At 39.0% G+C, this 20,776-nt stretch overlaps 1 protein-coding gene across 1 annotated transcript in view; it reads left to right on the forward strand.

The window, feature by feature from the left end:
• LOC140235740 (scavenger receptor cysteine-rich domain-containing protein DMBT1-like) overlaps positions 1 to 20,776 on the forward strand; it is a 50,592-nt gene that overhangs the window by 20,602 nt on the left and 9,214 nt on the right. The window contains exons 7-12 of the mRNA XM_072315753.1: positions 962 to 1,288; positions 8,180 to 8,503; positions 8,950 to 9,282; positions 11,292 to 11,618; positions 13,174 to 13,491; positions 15,421 to 15,786. Coding sequence (XP_072171854.1) covers positions 962 to 1,288; positions 8,180 to 8,503; positions 8,950 to 9,282; positions 11,292 to 11,618; positions 13,174 to 13,491; positions 15,421 to 15,786 — 1,995 coding nt within the window. The remainder of the gene's footprint in view (positions 1 to 961; positions 1,289 to 8,179; positions 8,504 to 8,949; positions 9,283 to 11,291; positions 11,619 to 13,173; positions 13,492 to 15,420; positions 15,787 to 20,776) is intronic.

A 20,776-nucleotide genomic window follows, 5' to 3' on the forward strand; every position in this document is an offset into this window, starting at 1 on the left:
AAACTCTGAATTCGTCTTTGAAGGATTACATGCTCTTGAACATTACACTTCATAAAGTGTTTTTAAAGGTATCTTGCAACAAGTTTTTAAAAACTGAATCCTCACCTCAACCAATAGGGCCTATTATAGTCCCTTTGAATAATCATGATCAACAATATGATTCCGCAGCATATGGTGTTACGGTTTGTCAAATAACTACTACCGACATGGTGACTTCAAATTAAGTGTATATAGGCCTATAGTGTTTTGAATGCAATTTTTATCTCTTGTGCGTTTGAATGCTATTAAACTCATGGCCGATTGTGGAGCGGTGGATTATCGGCAGTCACACGATTAAACGCTTAAATAATTGTCTTGTATTGCATGTGCTGATATTAAGTCTTCCTCTCACGTAGCTCTTTTTAGACATCTCCCATCTATTTCTGTAACCACTTAATCCATTGCAATCGAGTCATGCCAATTCAATGCCCGTCTGCAAACTGGCTTTACCTTACTGAGTAACGATTCTTAGATCTACATTTTATCTATTGTAATTCGATTCGATCCACTAATTGATAGCACGATGGTGGCGACAAAACTAAACGCAGAACATGCAACCACTTTCTTTCATTTGGAATACAGATGAAGAAGATTTACACCAGGTCGTGTGCCGTGTTTGAGTTTTTATTAGGTTTTCTTGCTTGTGTAATCTAGTAGGAGTGACAATAAATTTCCTTATCGAGTATGTACGCCCATGATTTTTATCATGGCTACTACTAAAAACGCTGATCAATTCAGTGCATATTTACGTCGATGTAGGGCAATTTGTCAATCAATTGCAATGAAAAACACCTCGACGGAAGAATTTCATGAATTTGAATGAATTTCCTTCTTCTTTATTTTTTAAACAGCAAAAAGACAAACTGATCCCGATCAAGATTAATAATCACCAACGTTCTTTTCACATGCCTGTATACTGCAGCATTCGAGGGAGATGTTCGGTTGGCAGGAGGTTCAAACCCTAGAGAGGGTCGGGTCGAAGTCTTCTCCGGCGGTCAGTGGGGGACCGTGTGTGCAGATTCATTCTGGAACGATGACGACGCGCGGGTTGTTTGTCGTCAACTTGGGTTCGAGGGTGGAACTTGCAGCATTGAGGACTACGTCGGGTCTGTGGTGGATATGCCAATACATTTTGGCTCCGTCATCTGCAATGGGCTAGAGAACAGACTCGTAGACTGCTTTTCTCAAGTTGACAATTGTTCTCGCTTTGACGTTGCTAACGTCACGTGTAACGTCCGGGGACTTTACGGTAAGTTCCAATCGTTCTCTGAAGATTTCTCAATAGTACTGAATGTTGCTCTATAGTGTGATCCTAACACACATTAGCAGAGTAAGGTTGGCGCTGCGGCTTTAGCATATTCTGTTTTGCGTTATGTCATGTAAAAGTTATGTTGTGTCAATTGGCTTTCCATACTCTGATCGGCTTTATGGTTTTCATTGTTGACTCGGCTTTGGCCAATAAACTCTTGAACATCACATGCCAAGATCGATCTATCCTTATTTTAAGTAGTACTGGCGTGGTGACACCACAAATTCGAATCCATGATGACCAAACAATACACGCTACCAAGTTCCTAGTTTAAGGCGAATCAAACCTAATCAATAGGGGTCAGACGCTCACCAAAATGATTGCAGTTTATTGAATTGCTGCAGCTCTACGCACTACAATGCTCGCAGCATCGTCGACGCAGCGATCAATGAGCGGCTGTGGCCGAGCCCACTCGTAGCGGCACAGCATCTGAGCGCAAGCGGCTTTACGCTGCCGCCTCCGCGAAGCTGTAGGAGGAGCTGCTCGGCCGTCATATTATTATGGCAAAAGGGTGTATCTTTGCTCGGCACGGAGAGAAATAAAGTCGAGAAAAATCGCTCTAAAATCGGTTCATGAACTCTTCTCTAGAAGACATAAGAATAGATGCATGCTGATGGAGTTTGCCCAAGGCATTGTTGTATACTTCAAATGAAAATTGATTTCTTTCCCCCCTACATTTTCAAAGCCTTTATGAGCAAAATTAGAGACATTTTCATTTAGATACACACTTCTGCCAAAAGAATGCGGCCAGTGCCGCGATAGTATTCACATGGAAGAATGGTGTATCTAAAGAGACATTATGCAAATTTATTCTCTCGGCAGCTTCCAATTCAACTATATATAAACGAAATAATAAAGTGTACAGTGACTAAATATAAAAAGGACAATATTACTTTGAGAAACCGAGGGATATTTCACAAAGTCCTTTTCTTAGTGGAAATGAGCAATTGATCATGTTCAAAAGTGTTGGAATAATAATTTCCTTTAATACTTCTTGAAAAATGTTTTACGTTCCGTCTTAAAGAAGTAACCAAAGATCGAGATGGTAGTGAGAGCGCGTTTACACCGAGCACGGTGACGGCAACCGTCATGACTTTTGTTATGGTGCGCCAAAGGGAATCATGTCTGGTTCTGGAGAAATACTATTCCAGGACAAAATCACCCAAAATGTTATTCTTATGCCAAAATCAACACCAACAATCAATCACCACTAGGAATTTAATTTTGTACCAAAATTATTAGACGCGGAATTGATATTGTAACAACCAGACATGGTTCCTTGTTGGCGCACCATAGAAAAAAAAAAAAAACGGTCCGTTGCACGTACCGTGCTCGGTGTAAACACTTCAATGCGCGCTGCAGCTGTGAAACGCTCTATTCGCTCTATTCATTGCTACCCCACTCGTCAGAGTGACGCTTATCACCTTCCCCGTACTCGCGCTATTTTTGCAAAGAAAACAATTATGTTTACTGGACCCAGATACTGGAATGACCTCCCTCAAGATATTACTTCTTCCTTATCCTTATTCACCTTCAAACGCAAACTAAAACGGCTATTACTTAGTGGATACACACTACCCGGCTCTTAGCAACCTTTTTTTTTTAATACCCCCAGTCTTTTGTCTTTGTCTGCAGCTCCAAGTTATTTGACGATACCGTTATAGCACTTTTGTGTGTGTGTGTGTCTGTGTGTGTGTGTATGTGTGTGTGTGTGTGTGTGTGTGTGTAAACACGGCGAAATATGTACAGTCTCGTTTAAGCGATACTAAAGTATTCATGTGGTTCGATAGTTCGTTTTTAATACTGATTTTGCACTGGTACAATTCAAGTTGGTCGAGATAAACATGTCCGTTCTCCGTATAATTTCACGCCTAAAATTCGGGAACCTACAGTTTTTACAAGCATTATTGCTTTTATGTAGGCCCCATCATATTTCTGACACTTATTTGTGATATCCTTAGATGAAAATGACCATTTATATTTGTGTGTAATGTTTGTTTGTCTTTTTTTCTTCAAACATAAGATATGGTTGTATATGTTTTGTACTTTTGTTTTATTGTCAATCATTTTGTAATCCCATCACTGAGAAATGGAAATATGAAATACACTTGAAACTTGAAACTTGAAACGCGCAAATATCAACATGAAAATAAAAGCAACAAATAAAAAAATAATAAATAAATAAATAGAACAAAAAATAGTAATAATAACAATAATAATCAAGAAAGAAAATAATGAGAAAAAAAACAAACAAATCTAATCACCGTGTTCCTTGTCATCGCATTACCCTTGCTTCAACTACCTACCCGACTTCGTTGCTGTCGCTATCAGTGTTATTGTTACTGCCACCACTCAATTCACCTTCGACATCAAATCAAAGTCTTTCCGTACACTTTAAGGTAAATATTGGACGTTTTAATGCCTCAACCGAGAAAATCGATGCGAATACAGGCCAGGTATTGCATCTGCTCGCCTGGAAATACGTGCTTTATGAATGATGGCCTCAATGTCCCACTGCACTGTCTCGTAAAGGGCAATTCCACGTTACTCACGTTACACTTTTTAGGCGTCTCTGCATATTGTAATTGTCATATTTTTTTATACTGGAAGGTTTGACATACTCTCTGTTGTACAATACTGGAAGGTTTGACATACTCTCTGTTGTACAATAGATACACAAGTCCTTAGTCTACCATGCAATATTAATAGAATTTTACTAACCACATCCATACCGGAAATAAAGACAAAATATTTTCGTTACTCACGTTACATTTTTTGGGACGACATAAAAAGCCAACATGCCTTTATTCAAAAAGTGTCCTCATACTGGGCAGTATTTCAAACAACTGTTGTATGATTTATATAACTCATGTTGTGATACTCAAATATAGGGGGTCAAAATTTTGAGAGCATTGGAAATATTTGACAGCAATAGCAAAATCGTCGTTACTCACGCTACACGTTACTCACGTTACATATTAGCTCATTATCACTACCACATAACTGACCATGAGAATTAGCTGGAAACTAAATGCTTTTGATGAATTTAACCCCTACAGATATTTTGTCTTTAAAATAAAACAATATTGGCACTCTTTCATACTTTTCCCACTGTCATATACGGTCATATATTCCACATACTTTACTTTTCAGAATCCGAGTAACCACTATAAACCAAATGCAAGAAAATGTAAAGTAATAGACACTAGTTCATGCAGTGAATTAAAACATTCTCCTTCTATTCCCTTTCACAGGAACTTAAATGTAAGTAGTTTTAACCATGAGTGAAACACTTGATTTCATAAATTGTAAACTGCTTTAGAAATAACATACAGTACATTGTCCACAAATTACATCCAGCTACTGTTACCAGTGTGGACTTTCCACTTCATGTCAGGGCTGCCGAATTTCGCGCAATTAGCAAGACTCACGCAATTCATCAAATTTTAGCTAACTCTGATAAAAGAATTCTCGCACTTAACCCCCAAAACTGCATGTTGAAAAAAAAAAAAAAGTAATGTCACTAAAATTCCTGGTTATCCGAACATGCAATATACCCAAACCCAAACTTTTGAGATTTTCCCACAGGCAAATTTTCTCTATGGCATGTGTTGAAATCTTTACTAGAGTATGCACCAAATCCACAAGTTAAAATGCAAAATTGATGAAGTTCACTCCAGTGGAAAGGGGGGGGGGGGAGGAAAGACACCCCCTTCCACACCATCCCTAACCCCCCTCCCCACCACTGTCACTTCGATTAGTTGCTTGCTTACTCACACTTAACTCAAAATTCTCACTCTAGTTTGGCAGCCCTGCTATGTATACAGTCTTTGTATTCAGTGATCTACCTCTTAACCCCAAAATTATTCTTGTATCTTCTGGTAGTGGTGGATTCTAACTTTGAGTAAGTTATTGTAGTTAAGCAATTGTCATTATTTTGGGTTGATAATCCAGAGAATAATGTTTAAAAAGCTGTAACACTGACAATTCTTGTAAATGTCTTAAACACACATGTATACCAGCTGCCAGAAAATGATTATTGTTAACCCCCCCCCCTCCCCGCTCAAAAAAAAAAAAAAAAAAAATGACATTGTAAAAAGATACAATGCCAACTCTTGCTCAAAGTTACATCAGGTATACGGATTTTTGTTAATCTATTATGCTTCCAATTCATTTGTAAATTGTATCGAGATGCAGCATTATATTCCCATTTGTCTTATGATTGCTCCACTTACCAATTACCAAAATACAAATTACAACCTTAAGCACAAAAAAGCTGGCTCTAAAAGGGATTTTTAATATCCATAGCTGATACGATTATCTGAAGTGATATAATGTAAGACTTAGAACTTAACAAAAAATATGTATATAATGTCCAGGATTATTAGCCACATCTGGTTCATCTAGTTTGCCAATCAAGATTTTCTTTGGATAGCAATAAATTAGTGTGTTTAGCCTATAATAGATAACAACCAATTCAAGCAAGGTCATGTAAGGTTATTTACAAGACCATACTCTCTTTATGCTCCCTCAGCTTACTGAAGTCACACACAAAAAATTTGCTGTCATTGGCATATAATGTAATTTGTATTTCGTGATTTTTTGTCGTTACTCACGTTACACCCTTGTTACTCACGTTACATTGTTACTCACGTTACAGTTTTTGAACCTCTCTCATTATAAGACAATTGCATGTACACAACTCTTTCACCATTTTTCATATTAGGTAGAGGCAGTATGAAGAGAATTTACATTGGCACATTTTAAATCCAAAGGAATATTAAGATATGAAACTATTTCAATATTTTCGTTACTCACGTTACATTGGTTTTAGCAGTTTGGCAGTATGCATTCTACCAATTCAAGGGAATACGGATCATTTTTTCCTCACTGACAACTAGTAACTAATACCCAATACATCATGAAAATCAACAAATCAATTACTTACCATTCATCATAACATTTTATTTTTTCACCCCATGACACCACTCATGGAATTGCCCTAACGGGTTTTGAGCCTTTCGTGACGTCATAATTCAGGGATCGAAAAAGACAGCTATTCCGGGACGAAAATCGATGAAGTGAATTGGTCAGTTTTAAAGTTTTAACTCACGATTTTTCAATGGCGCGAATATCTTTTGATAAGTCATAATGATAATCTGTTTCGGGAGATATTTCCCTCTGCTCTGATACCCTTTTTAATAAGTACGTTGTATGGTAAACAGTTTCGGTTGTGATGGGGATGCAGGTTTCCAACTTTTTTTAAATGATATTTTGAGCTATTACTCATTAAAATGATGATAACTGTTGAAAGCACACTACTATTATGTCAATGAAATTGCAGAAAATTGATGTATTTGAAAAAAAAAATGGCATACAGCTCCAAATCAAAATCCTTGGCTTTTCATGGTCTGACCCCGGTTACGCTATATTTACGAAATTTTGACATTTTGTAATAACCTACACAGGCTATTATGTTTGTCATCTTCTTTAAATGAGAGCAGCTGGCCGTCTTCTTTTTATGCCTCCGCCACGAAGTGGTGCCGAAGGCATTATGATTATTTTCGGGTTGTCCGTCCATCCAGCCATCCATCCGTCCTTCCTTCCGTCCGTCCTTCAGTCCGTCCGTCTTTCTGTCCATCTGTCCGTCAATTCTGTGGACAGCATAACTACAAAACTGTTTGAGGTATCGTAATGAAACTTTGCATGTATATGTATGAGTGGACGAAGATTTGCGTATCAACTTTTGGGTGTACTTGCTCAAGGTCAGAGGTCAAAAGGTCAAGGTCTAATACTAAAAATTTCACTATTTCCCCATACACTGTATCTATGCAATTCTTGCTGGTATTTTCTTGAAACTTAGTGTATACATGTACCACCAAATGAAGATTCTCCAGAAAGAGTTTCGTGTCATGAGGTCAAAGGTCACATGTCAAGTGAAAATGTTAAACTATTGCTTTTGACTGTATGTCTCGCAAATGGTCTGAGGTATTTTCATGGAATTTAGTGTGTACGTTTGTACTGACTGGCAGTGATAATCTAGGGAATTTCAGGGTCATGGGTCAAAGGTCAGGGATCAGAGGTCAAGGTTAACCATTTCACCTCATGTATAGATGCTGTGCCTCCAGCTGCAGTGCCTGCAGGTTTCTTGTTGAAGCGTAATGTAATACATGTATTACCCAACAGAGATTCTCTGGGAAGTTTCTCGCCATAAGGTCAAAGGTCAAGTGAAAGTGCTAAACTTCCCTTCTTCCTCCATATCTCGAATGTGATTCAAGGTCTCATCATAGAACTTAGTACCGGGTACATGCATGTTCTACCTGACAGTGATTCTCCTGGGAATTCTAGAGCCATCAAAGGTAAAGGGTCAAAGGTCAGGTTAAAATGTTGTCATTTAAGTAAAACTGAAATTACTCTTTTTTTTCTCCATACCTTGAAAAATACTCAATGCCTAAACTGATAAAAGGGTCAAAAGTCAAGAACAAATTCTCAAATCCCCAAATACCTGCACCTGTAGACAATAGCCTTTCATTCAAATAGTTCAAAGAAAGTGAATATTCAACACATTTGGGACAAACCTTCTATTTTGATATATTACCAGTTTGTAATTATTGTGGTGAACAGTCAGCACACATTCTTAAGAGGTGCTGTAGACCCTATTAGGAAAACCATGCAGTATGGCGGAGGCATACCAGTCGCCATGGCGACATTTCTAGTTATATCATGTTTTTGGCGACCCTCCCCCCCCCAAAAAAAAAAAAAAGAAGAAGAGAGAAAAAAAAAACAAGCCTACATTAATTTTTATTGTGTTTTACCTTGCCATGTATGCAGTTGGATCAGTTCGTCTTGTGAATGGTCCAGTGGAGAGCGAAGGGCGCGTGGAATATTACTTCAACGGGCAGTGGGGTACAATATGTGATGACGGGTGGGATATCAACGATGCAGCCGTGGTGTGCCGACAGCTCGGTTACCGAGAGGCATGGGATGCGCCAGGTTCGGCCTACTTCGGGGAAGAAAGCGACGCAATGCCCATTTGGCGAGCTGATGTAGACTGCGTGGGAGACGAGCTGGAGCTGAGATTATGCGAGCACGACGGATGGTCTACACGCGACTGTTTCCACTCGGAAGACGCCGGCGTCAAGTGTAGCAATGGAAGTGAGGCTGCATTTTAAAAATAAAGTTCCTCGGACTTTCTCCAAAATAGTATTCGTTTATTTTCTAGCGTTTATTTTGAAGGGTAGAAGAAATCCAATGTAATCGAATCCACTCCAATTCAATACCTGTCTGCAAACTGGCTTAGCTTTCTATCCCAGTTTATTTTTATTTGTCTCCACGAACTATAATAATAGAGGACTGCGACAACACACAAAAAAAAAAACAGACCATGCAAACACTTTCTTTCATTCGTAATATAGATGCAGAAGATTTACACAGGGTCATGTGCCGTGTTTCAGTATTTATAAGGTTTCCTCGCTTATATAATTATTTATCATGAGTGACAATAAATTTCCTTCTTGACATTTTAAACGGCAAAATGATGAACGGGGCCCGATCCAGACTAATAATCGCCATCGTTTTTTTCCCATGCCTGTGTACTGCAGCATTCGAGGGAGACGTTCGGTTGGCAGGAGGTTCAAACCCTAGAGAGGGTTACGTCGAAGTCTTCTCTAACGATCAGTGGGGGACCGTGTGCGCAGATTCGTTCTGGAACGATGACGACGCGCGGGTTGTTTGTCGTCAACTTGGGTTCAAGGGTGGAACTGGCAGCATTGAGGACTACGTCGGGTCTATGGTGAATATACCAATACATTTCAGCTCGGTCATCTGCAGTGGGCTAGAGAGCAGACTTGTAGACTGCGACAAGATTATTTCGCGAGTTGACAATTGTTCTCGCTCCGACGTTACAAAAGTCACGTGTTACGGGGGACTTTATGGTAAGTACCAATCGTCTTCTGAAGATCTCTCAAATAGTATCACATTTTGCTCAGTTGTGCAAACATACACTTGCTACGTCGGGTTGGAATTGCGGTTTCAGCATTTTCTCTTATGCTTTATGGTAGTTATAATGCTATGTTGTTTCAATTGGCTTTCCATAGTCTGATCGGTTTCCATGTGTTTTACACGCTATTTGTGCTGTGCACGAACGTTGTGTTTGCGTTTGACTCGGTCACGGCCTATTATACTCTTAAACATTACATACCAAGATCTTCTGATAATTAATGGACTGGCCTTGGGGGGAATACGACATTTATTGCCTGAACTAGAATTGCATTGTCCGAGTCGAAGACGAGGGCAATACAATTCTAGTGAAGGCTATTCAATATCGTATCACCCGAAAGTAGACAGGCCATAATCATAATGACCTAATTCAGGCATCTTGAGCAATAAAATGAATCATTACAATGTAGACAAACTAAACTTTGTACAACCTCCCAATCCCCGGCATTCCACTCGGCGCCAGTTCGAACTCTACACCACACTGCGCGCTACTCGTCGCGAGACTACTCCGCGAGTAACTGTCATTAACAGCAAATTTTCCTCACTGGAAGCTCAAGTGCCCGGATGCTCTATATTCCCCTCGTTTTGAGGCGTTCGCCAAAGAGCTATACGAGAAATTCATCCCTCCTCAGTCCAGCGCGTAATATGAGGGAAACAGTAATCTCGTAGAACCACAGTTCAGATGCCAGATACGGGTGATAATTACCCTTTTTTCTGGCGTTAGCTCTTTTTGACGGGGCATAGTATTATCCTCAATTGTGTGGGTGGCAGTTTGCGAACTGCTTTAAATTTATTGTATTTGTAGGAAAATTATTGAAAAAAAATTCTGAACACCTATATCCCCTATTCTCACATGAAATTTTCCTGTTTATATAATGTACTAATGTTATTAATAGGTTTTGACATTCTGAGATTATACTGTGTTTGTTATTAATCAAATACAGTCAATAATACTACTACAGTCCGACCTCTCCTATCCGGCCTCCCTTCATCCCGATCTTTCTATTATCCGGATGCGATCTCGCCGTGATTTTTTTTTTTTTTTTTTTAATTCAATCTAATCATTACGGGGGAAGGTTGGATTCGAAACTCAGACAAAATTCTTGCACAGATTTACATGAATTACATATTATTCCCAACATCAAATTTTCATCTAAAATCAACCTCCACTCAGACCACTATTCCCAAGTCACTGCAAGAACATTTCGGAAAATCAGGACACGGTATAGGCGATCGTTTATTAAACAAATTATCAGAAAATTCTGACAAGTAGACCAGATGACGAGGACGCGACATGCATGCTCACGCAAAAAAAAAAAAAAAAAAAAAAAAAAAATGATACATGTTCATACTCAACTATTGTGTAGGTAGCTGTGTGTATAAAACAATGAGCCTCCTATATCCGGCCAAATCCTTTACGTTATCCGAATGAGCGCTCGTCCCGACATGTCCGGAAAGGAGAGGTCTGATTGTATTATAGTGCGTCGTTTATTGTTATCACCATCACTATTGCCTAAGTGGTAGTAAATTCATGACCTATAGACTCGAATTATTGTTCAGACGTTCTCAAGAAATATGAGAACAACGGCTCATTTCCTGACTCTTTCCAGCTGGAAAGAACACAGTGTCCTACAGCGTGAATACATTGTGGACACAGTGTGGAATCTTTTCACACTGTTTCAGTTGAGCGCTTTAATATCGTGAACACATTGTGATCATCAAGTAACAGTGTGAAACAAAACACTACTATGTGAACTCTCTCTCTCTCTGAGAAAAAACAACAACAACAATGTGAAATCTTCTTCACAGTGTTAAATTCGTTTGTAGGCCTACAGACAAAGTCGAATTTGTAAACACATTGTGAACACACAGTGGGAGACACTGTGTGCTTTCCAGGAGGGATGCATTCTCTGAATAATACGCTTTATCCTATACCTGTTTACAGGAGAAGAGGGGAACATCCGACTAGTCGATGGTTTCTCCTCCCGAGAAGGCAGAGTGGAGTTCTACTACAACAACGAATGGGGGACGGTATGCGATGACCAGTGGGGGTTGCAAGACGCCGAGGTCGTCTGTCGTCAACTCGGCTACGCTGGCGTCGATAACTCTAACATTTTATATTTCGAGAGCGGTACCGGTTCTATCTACCTTGACGAAGTGGCATGCCTGGGTTCCGAAAGCAGACTGGCTGACTGTCCTCACCAGGGCTGGGACTCCGTTACTTCCTGCAGTCACGCTGAAGACATTGGAGTGAGGTGTAGTCTCACATCAGGTAAGTGATTCACTGGCAGTTTTATGGCTTTGTATTTGTACTATTACTACTACTACTACTACTACCACTACTACTACTACTACCAATACTACTATTACTACTACTACTACTACTACTACCAATACTACTATTACTACTACTACTACTACTACTACTACCACTACTACTACTACCACTACTACTATTACTACTGCTACTACTACTACTACTACCACTACTACTATTACTACTACTACTACTACTACTACCACTACTACTATTACTACTACTACTACTACTACTACTACTACCACTACCACTACTACTATTACTAATACTACTACTACTACTAATTCTACTCCTACTGTTATTAGTATCACTACTGCTATTACTACTATTATTACTGCTACTATTGCTACTACTACTACTACCTCTACTACTGCTATTATTACTTCTACTATAAAACACCTAATACCAGTAAAAGGTCTGCTATCAAAATGTCTGTCGATCCCTGTCCACAAGCTTATTCTAGATCCAATGTGCTGCTAACAGTCTTTAAACTTTTAGCCCAACATTAGATTTGTTTCTTCCTATTTTATTATCCAGGTAGCATTTTCTATGAAATTCTTAACATCCGTTTTTAATACAAATCATTATCCTTTTAGAATATAAAATGTCAATTTCAAAGTCTTGTCATTCACTTTACTTTCTAATATTTAATTGTTTGTCACATTTGATTCTGTTTTGTGTCGCAGACTACGCTTATCCATGTATGGTAGTCAAGAAAATAATGACTTTCTCTTTATAGCAGATAAAGATAATATATGTCACACAGTAGTGTTTTGTTTATCATTGTCTCTTTTTTCTTATCTCTATAATTATCGTCAGCAATTTGAGCACTACAGTAAAATGATTTCAGCTATTGAATGATAAAATCACGTATTGATAACTACAAAAGCTCAGGTTCTCTAAAAATATTAAAACATTAGTACAGAAATGCATGGCTCTTCTAAAGGTAAAATCTACAAAGTACTTGATTTTAGCTCTCATTTTGTTTTTAATCAAACGGTTACTGCATCACTACGATCACTGTAGATAAATACATTGATCACTCATGACTATATTGTGATCGCATTATGTGTAAGCAAAGAGCATTTGGTGTGCTTTGATGTCATACAGTAAACAAAGAAGATTTATGGGAAGGTGTTGTCATGATTCCTGAGAATAGAGTCGTACGGGGAAAGGAGTAAATAAGGCTTTACTAATAATGTGCTAACGAGACTTTGACGAAGGCCAAGGGGAAAATTACAGCTTTTTTTTTTTCTCTAATTATGTAAAGTAAATTGTCGGAGTGTCTTTTTGAGAAGTAAGGGTATTATTTCTATGTTATGGTTGAAAAGTGACAGGAATGACGTAGTTAATTATGGCAGCAGGGGAGCTCAGAAATGTTCTGAGTCTAGCGCTAATGGGTGATTTCAAATGGAGATAACGAGTGTAGGCATACCGTAACTGACACCAGCAGGTGTGGGGCTAGTACACGGTCGACCTCTGTCCTTCATTCTATTATTCCGAGCAGGAGACTACGGATATATCCGACTGGTCGACGGTTTAAACTCTCGGGAGGGGCGAGTGGAGATCTACTACAACAAAGAATGGGGGACGGTGTGTGGTGACCAGTGGGACTTAAGCGACGCTGAAGTGGTTTGTCGTCAACTCGGCTTCCCCGGCGTCGTCGACTTTAACGTTTCCTTTGGGAACGGCAGCGGTTCCATCCTCCTTGATGACGTCGAATGCATTGGTTCTGAAAGCAGGCTTGTCGAGTGCAGTCACCAACCTTGGGGCTCCAATAACTGCGATCACACTGAAGACGTTGGGGTGAGATGCGGTGTCTCTGGTAAGTTACAATTATTGTCATGATGAGAGTCAAGTTAATGATTGCCATCATATATTCAAGCTTAGTACTGTTTTCCTTAAATTATATAATAAGTTTCATCATTATTACCGTCGCGTACTGTATTTTCAGTCAGTTATCTATTGGAGCTCAGTGAAAACCATACTTGATTATCGTCGTGACACGCTTACCATTGTATTTTAAGTTCCGTTATCAATCAATAGCATTTGAAATAATGTGATAACTAATTGTTTCTGAACTCGTGCTGTAAACGAAGAAAAATTATAACGTTGTTGTTGGTGCTTTCGGTAACACACACAACTGTGTCACTTATTGTAATATAGCAAAGAAATCAATAATTTTTAATGTCTCAATTAATTATGTCAACTCACCTGGTCGAAGCGTAGCAGTTAGGATTAAATAATGTTACCCTTCACGATAAGATTATCAGTTGTTCAAAACTAAAGAACAGGAAATGATAAGAATCTTATAAAGAAGTGTATTCACCAGTATTTGAGACACATACATGAAGGTGCACAAGTCGTGACTGCTTTGGGGCAACACACAAATAAATGTGTGTTTTTTCTCTCTCTTCTATACCTTTATCGTTGCTTAAAACCTCAAATGAACTTATGTAGTCCGGGGACATTTTCATGTCCGACATTTTTAATTAGACAACTCTGAATTCCACTGCATTATCTGTATACGTGTCGTTATCTTTTTAAGAACTCAACACCATTGCGAAATCACATGTGGCTTGTGGCAGCGGAAGTCATGCAACCGGATGATTAGGAAAGACAGAAGAAATTCAATGAATTAATACTCAATACTATAATAATCAAATCAGTACTCGTGTCCTAAAAAATAGACCGAAAGCTCAAAGACGGAGATCCTATATGTCAATTCTGGATTGCACGTCTATACAGTCGGACCTCTCCTATCCGGACATGTCGGGACCAGCCCTCATCCGGATAAGCGATTTAAGGCGGATATGATAGACTCACTGTAGTGTTTATTACACGCAGCTGCATTCCCAATGGTAGCTCCATGAACATATTTTGCGTGAACACGTCACGTCCTTGTCTGCTGATCTGCCTTCTGAATTGTCTGATATTTTGCTCAAAGAACGATGTCAAATACCATGTACAGAAGAGTTTTCTGTCCATGTTCTTGCGGTGATTTGGGGGGTATTGAGTGTCTAATCGTATGTTGGCTTTTCCTTTTCAGCGTGTTGGCTTTTCCTTTCATTTCCTTTTTCTTTCTCTCCTTTCTTTCCATTATTCTTTTGTGTTTTATTACTGTCATGGTATACCCTACTGTAAAGTCATGTAATGTCCTTGTGTTTCTACTGTCTTGTTCTCTCCTGTCTTTGTTAAAAAAAAGTTTAATGTATTCACAAGAATCCTTTGAGTGGTTCACAATTTACAAGCATGCTTTTCAGGGAACCTCTCAGTTCTTTCTCTTTTTTTTCCCTCCAAACATAACTTTGTATTTTGCCGGTATGCATGTATAATTTCGTATTTGTTAACCATTATCTACCATGTAAAGTCGAATACATGCCTATGTTATATCTTCTGATACATTTCGTGTTGTGTTTGACGAAAAAGAAAGAAGGAATGAAATAAATGAAATGAAATGAAAAATGAAATGAAATGAAATGTTATTTAGATGAAAACTAGATATAAATGTGTGTTTATTATGTCGTGAATAAAATGTGATTAATGCGGGTTTGTGTTTGATTTCTGATTCAGTTTGAAATCCCATCCTCCTCCCTAATTATAGATTAAAAAAATATAATAGAGAGATCTGGATAAACGTAGGCCAGATAGAAGGGGTCGGACTGTATTCTAACTAACGCCAATGAACTTCATAGCATTGGTGGTCATTTAACCAGTTGCTTCAGAGATCATACTCGAATTTCCATTGCTTCAGAACAGGGGCACCCGTTTCCCGCAGACAGCGGATTAACAGATGAGGAAGGAAACATTCGACTAGTTGGTGGTTCCTCCCCCCGAGAGGGTCGGCTAGAGATCTTCCACAACAACAAGTGGGGGACCGTGTGCGATGACCAGTGGGGGCTGTCCGATGCCCTAGTCGTATGCCGCCAACTTGGGTTCGCGGACGTCGAGGAGTTGAACACTTTAGTCTACCAGACAGCCACTGGTTCTAAGCCTATCCATCTCAACGACGTCAAATGCCTGGGCCACGAGAGCAGGCTGGCCGATTGTTCTCACTCTGGGTGGGGAGTCAGCAACTGCGATCACAGTGAAGACGTTCGACTCAGGTGTAGCCTCACCGGTGGTAAGTTTCATCTAACCACTATGTTCCCGTTGGATGAGCTTAATTAATCTATACTGTCGTGAATATGCATTGTGCAAAGTGGGTGGGGTCTGTTCGGCCGAATTTGGAGCAGAGGATGAATCGAGACTGGGAGCATTGGCGCCTAAGACGAATGGAGGAATAGATTTTGTTCATATACTTAAATCTGGTGTTGTGGTGGTGATCTGTCTGTTTGGTATGATACTTGTGACATGTTGTTGTGCCGCCACCACCTTCTCCTCTCCTCCGTAATGGTCTACAGAAGCTGTGCTTGTGTGTTTAACCCACTAAGGACTGGACCTTACTTTTCGGTGTTGTTATAATGAAATAGTTGTCCTGTTTGATGGTACTTACAATTCATATTTAGTACTTCGTAAAATAAAACATCAACTTTTCTGTCATCAGGGTTCGGCAAAGATAATTATTGTTGCTAATTTGTTTTGCAGAATGATTCAAAGCACCTTGATCGTAAAAAAAAATCACACACACACACAAACACACACACACACACACAAACACACATGTACTGTGAAGTCTATACGGTGATAGACAGATGGAGGATGATGTGACAGCGAGCATTCCCCTCCTAGACGAGGAGCTTTTGCATCCATTGACCATTAAAAGAGATTTGTCAAAGAGGAAGGTTTGGGGAGAGGTTATTCCGCTTCCTGCACATGAGCGAAAATTAACTTTGCTTTCTTAGAAGTGAAATCCAACAATTTAGAGGGCACTGACTGAAGGAATATTTGAAAAAAAAAAAGGAAGTCCAAAAGTTAAAACCATGTAAAATCAAGGACATTGTTAGAAGCTAATATATCTATCACCTACTTTTCCGTGTCTGTGTCTTCTTTGTGTTTTAGGTCCATACGGAGATGGACCGATGAAATGGAAGGGTGTGGAAGGGGTAAATCCTCCTCCTAGACGAGGAAATTTTGCATTTCTAGAAGTGAAATGCAAAGAGCTGGTGAAGATATTGGTCGAATATCAAGAGAATTGTTGATCGTTTAATAGAGAACAAATACAAATACATGGAAAGTGCATCATGTAAAGGAAAACAAACCAAAGCAAACACAAACTGCAACAAAACAAAAGACAGTAAAAATAAGACAACACAATACGTGTGTGCATTCCTATTCCCAGTCCTCATTTGCATACAGAAATTACACGGAAATGTAGATTACATGTATTTGAATGTATGAAGACACTGAGAGATTTCAAGTCTCCGTTTTTCAGTCTTTTTTTTTCTTTGTTTTGGCTTGCTTGTTCCGTCAGACATTATATTTTTCTTTGCTCTTTGTTTATGCTTATTTCAAAGGTATTGAATGTTTGGAGGTGTTATAAACACTTTCCGCTATAAGGGGATAGTGAATGATATGAGTTCAAGAGACTTTTTTGTTCGACGCTCATTGTCATTGGAAAGTTATTGTGAAAATATGACAACTACAGTTAACCTACTTCACTTGTCTGTTCATATTCAGCCTCTCAGGGACTCAAAACCCGGATGACAGCTATCATCCTTGCAATTTCGTTGGTGGCCATCTTTACCTTCACCGGTTAATCGGCGAAAGAGAAGAGAGCTAGGACACAGAATACTGTAACCGCATTCACTGTGAGCTGCGGAAATTATCCCTCCTCCGTGGCTTAGAGTGCAGTTCAAGGTTCAGCGATCTATCCGACTCAGCAAGCTTCAGCGAATGTATAGACGAGGGTCCGTGACGTCAAATGACGCGTTGGCTGAGGGACAAAGAATGAATCATTAGTCTATTACGCGCATGGCTCAAGCGCGCGGTATGGGTGCCACATACCCGCCTGACTATCACGGGTATGTACACGTAAGGCTACCCGCTTGACCACGCGTATTGGAGTCCCCATATACTAGTATGCAGTTTTTGCCCCTCAGCATGGCATGATGACGACATTACTTGGGTCCTCCTAATTACGTTATGGGGCCTGCGTCGTCCACCCATATATTAGGGAGCTTTAGATTTTGACGCGCGCACGTTTGAGACGACGAGTGCGTTGGACGTTCTCCTCTCCCCTGCGTCGTGTTGAAAAATAGCTGTAGATTACGCTGGGACGCAACGTATAAAAATAAAATCACGCCCCCATAATATGATTGGTGCATGAAGTAGCTCTCTACGTTGCAAACTGTGCGGACGTAAAAATAGCCCAGTACGTGTAGTGAAAAAACTCAGGCGACGCAAGCTAAAAATAGATCGACTTGACGCGTGCGCGCATGCTCAGAACATGTTTTTTTTTTTTTTTTCCTCCGAACGTCCGCGCGTCTAAAATTTAAAGCTCCCTAATAATCATACCGATGGTGCCGTACACCGCTACCAATCCTTCGCATTTCTAGGCACCAGCTTCTAATGCGCCCACTGGAGAGGTATCTCTCATATCTCATGCAGCTGCCACCATGTAGGGCAACTGGCGCCTTGTCTTGACAAAGGAAGCCGCACGCCATCTGAAAGGAACCAAAGTCAGAGCAAGACACCCTCTCTCTTTATAAGACTCTCTACTTCCCTTCCTATTCGAAGAGCTACTATATGAATACAGAAGGACACAATACATGTTATAGGGATGGTTGGTATACCGGCGAAGATAAAAATTGGGCCTTTAACTTGTTGCGAGATACCAAGAACCCATTTTATGAAATAGTACCGACCATATCATTCTGAGAAGAATTCCATATTTTTTGATGAAAATCACATGACACATCCAAAATCAAAGTAAAACAAAGTGATCGTAATGAAAAGGTTGATCCCACCTTTTATTAGGATCGCTCTGTTTTGGATACCTCAGCCATTTCAGAACCAATTTTCAACTCAAACGTTGAATTTCTCTTGGAATTACATGTCTCTCACATTTCATAAAGAAAAAAAAAAGGGTTTCTCGCTATCTCTCTCTCAAAAAAGTGAGAAACCTGAGCTCGTGGGTCTCAACCAAAACTATGGGATCCCTTTATCAAGTGTGTTATGTATGCTTCCGCCACAAAGTGGTGCCGGAGACATTACGTCCTTCCATCCTTCCGTCCGTAATCAATTTCTTGGACAGCATTACAAAAAAAAAAAAAAAAAAAAAGCCGTTTGGGGTATCGTAATGAAACTTGTCATGTATATTTATGAGTGAACGAAGTTGTGCCAAACAATTTTTAGGTGCACATGCTCAAGGTCACAGGTCAAAATATCAAGGTCAAATGCTCAAAATGTCACTATTTCCATTTTCAATCCATTTTCAAGGGTCAAAGGCTAGGTTTAAATACTTATATTTCACCATTTGATACTGAAATTTCGTTTTTTTTTTCCAAACCTTGTAAATTACTCGATGCATAAACTTAAAAGGGTCAGAAGTCAAGTACAAATCTCAAGTCCCCAAATACCTGCATGGACTCTGACTCCAATTGAACCTAGTTCAAGAAACATTCAGCACATTTGTGACAACCCTGTCATTTCCATATTTTGCCAATATATTATGTGAAACTGTTATCACACGTTGTCAAGACATTGTACTACATACGTATTAGGAGAACCATGCATTTTGGCGGAGGCATACCAGTCACCGTAGCGACATTTATGTTTTTTTTTTATCATTTTTTTTCCACCTCGATAAACCCCCTATGTAATTTTGCAGTATACCTGTTGTGTTGGACATCAATCTGTAAATTCTAGTTCAGCATTGCCTATGCATGGTCCATGCATTTACAGGAGAGGAACACAAACACGGACAAGACGTTTTTACAAAACTGAAATGTTATCATCTAGGAGCTGTTATTTAGCAATTTTTACATTTTGATTAATCTGAATGTGTGTGCATGCGTAGGCATTGATGTTTGTGTGTGCTTGTTTGTTTTTTACATGAATAAGTCTGTAACATGAAAAATAAAATACATAGGTAATTTATTTTTGTGTATTCAAAAAGAAGTGCTTCGGCTGTCAAATGAATACCATTTCCCTTGTTTATTATCGGATTTGCTCACCTACATGCCCTACATACTTTCATCAAATTGATAAGTATTCGACTCGTATTCAACATCTGCAAGAAATGAAATCGTTGTGTTTCAATACCTCTTGTATTTTTAATGTTTGCGTAAGGAAATAATTTGTTAAATCTGTTTTCACGTCTTGCATTCTGTGTAGAAACACAGCAGACATCTGTAAGATATTTTTCGATTAATGGATGTATGCTGCTACTGATTCTCAACCATGACGAGCCTTTTGACGCCTTAAAAAAAAATCATTTAAACAGTTTAGGTGATATACGTGCTTGCGTGTAGTGAGTGAGTGTGTATGTGTGTGTGTGTGTGTGTGTGTGTGTGTGTGTGTGTGTAAAAGCGTGTATAGTTTGAATCGGAAATACAGCTATACTGTAGATCAATATAAGTTTGATCTGTAATGTAGTAATATGCAACTTTCATTTTGTAAAAATGGATCTACATGATCTGGAAGTGAATACTTTTATAATTCATGTCGTATTTATGTTTTTCATACCAAAAAGTAATGAATGAAATTAATGTAAGGAAAGTACCTGAGATGGCAGCAGTTTGAAAATCAAAGATACGTGAAGTAATGACGAAATACAAACATGAAATACATTGTATGTCATCTGCAAATTTAGCTTTGTAAGCCTTAGCTAATGAAAACATACAGGGTATATAAAAAAATACATATATGTATATACGACATGTAAATGCATATACTTGTATAGGTAATATTCTTTCTGGGATCAACTAACAATACAGTGTATTTCTCGTGTACGTCCTTGATGCTTTCAGTGTGATTTCGTCTGTATAGTTTTCTTTGTTTATGGAGCATCTTTAAATAAACTCATTTTAAAAGTTTGTGTGACTTGTTGAAATATATTAGTATTCTGCCTAATTAATATCAATAAAGATTTCCTAGAACACTTCAATGGCTTTCTGTTGTCCAGTGTATGAGTTATGATTTATACATACATTATACACTATTGCAGG

The sequence above is a fragment of the Diadema setosum genome, chromosome 12 (genome assembly GCF_964275005.1).
Source record: "Diadema setosum chromosome 12, eeDiaSeto1, whole genome shotgun sequence".
Classification (NCBI taxonomy): domain Eukaryota; kingdom Metazoa; phylum Echinodermata; class Echinoidea; order Diadematoida; family Diadematidae; genus Diadema; species Diadema setosum.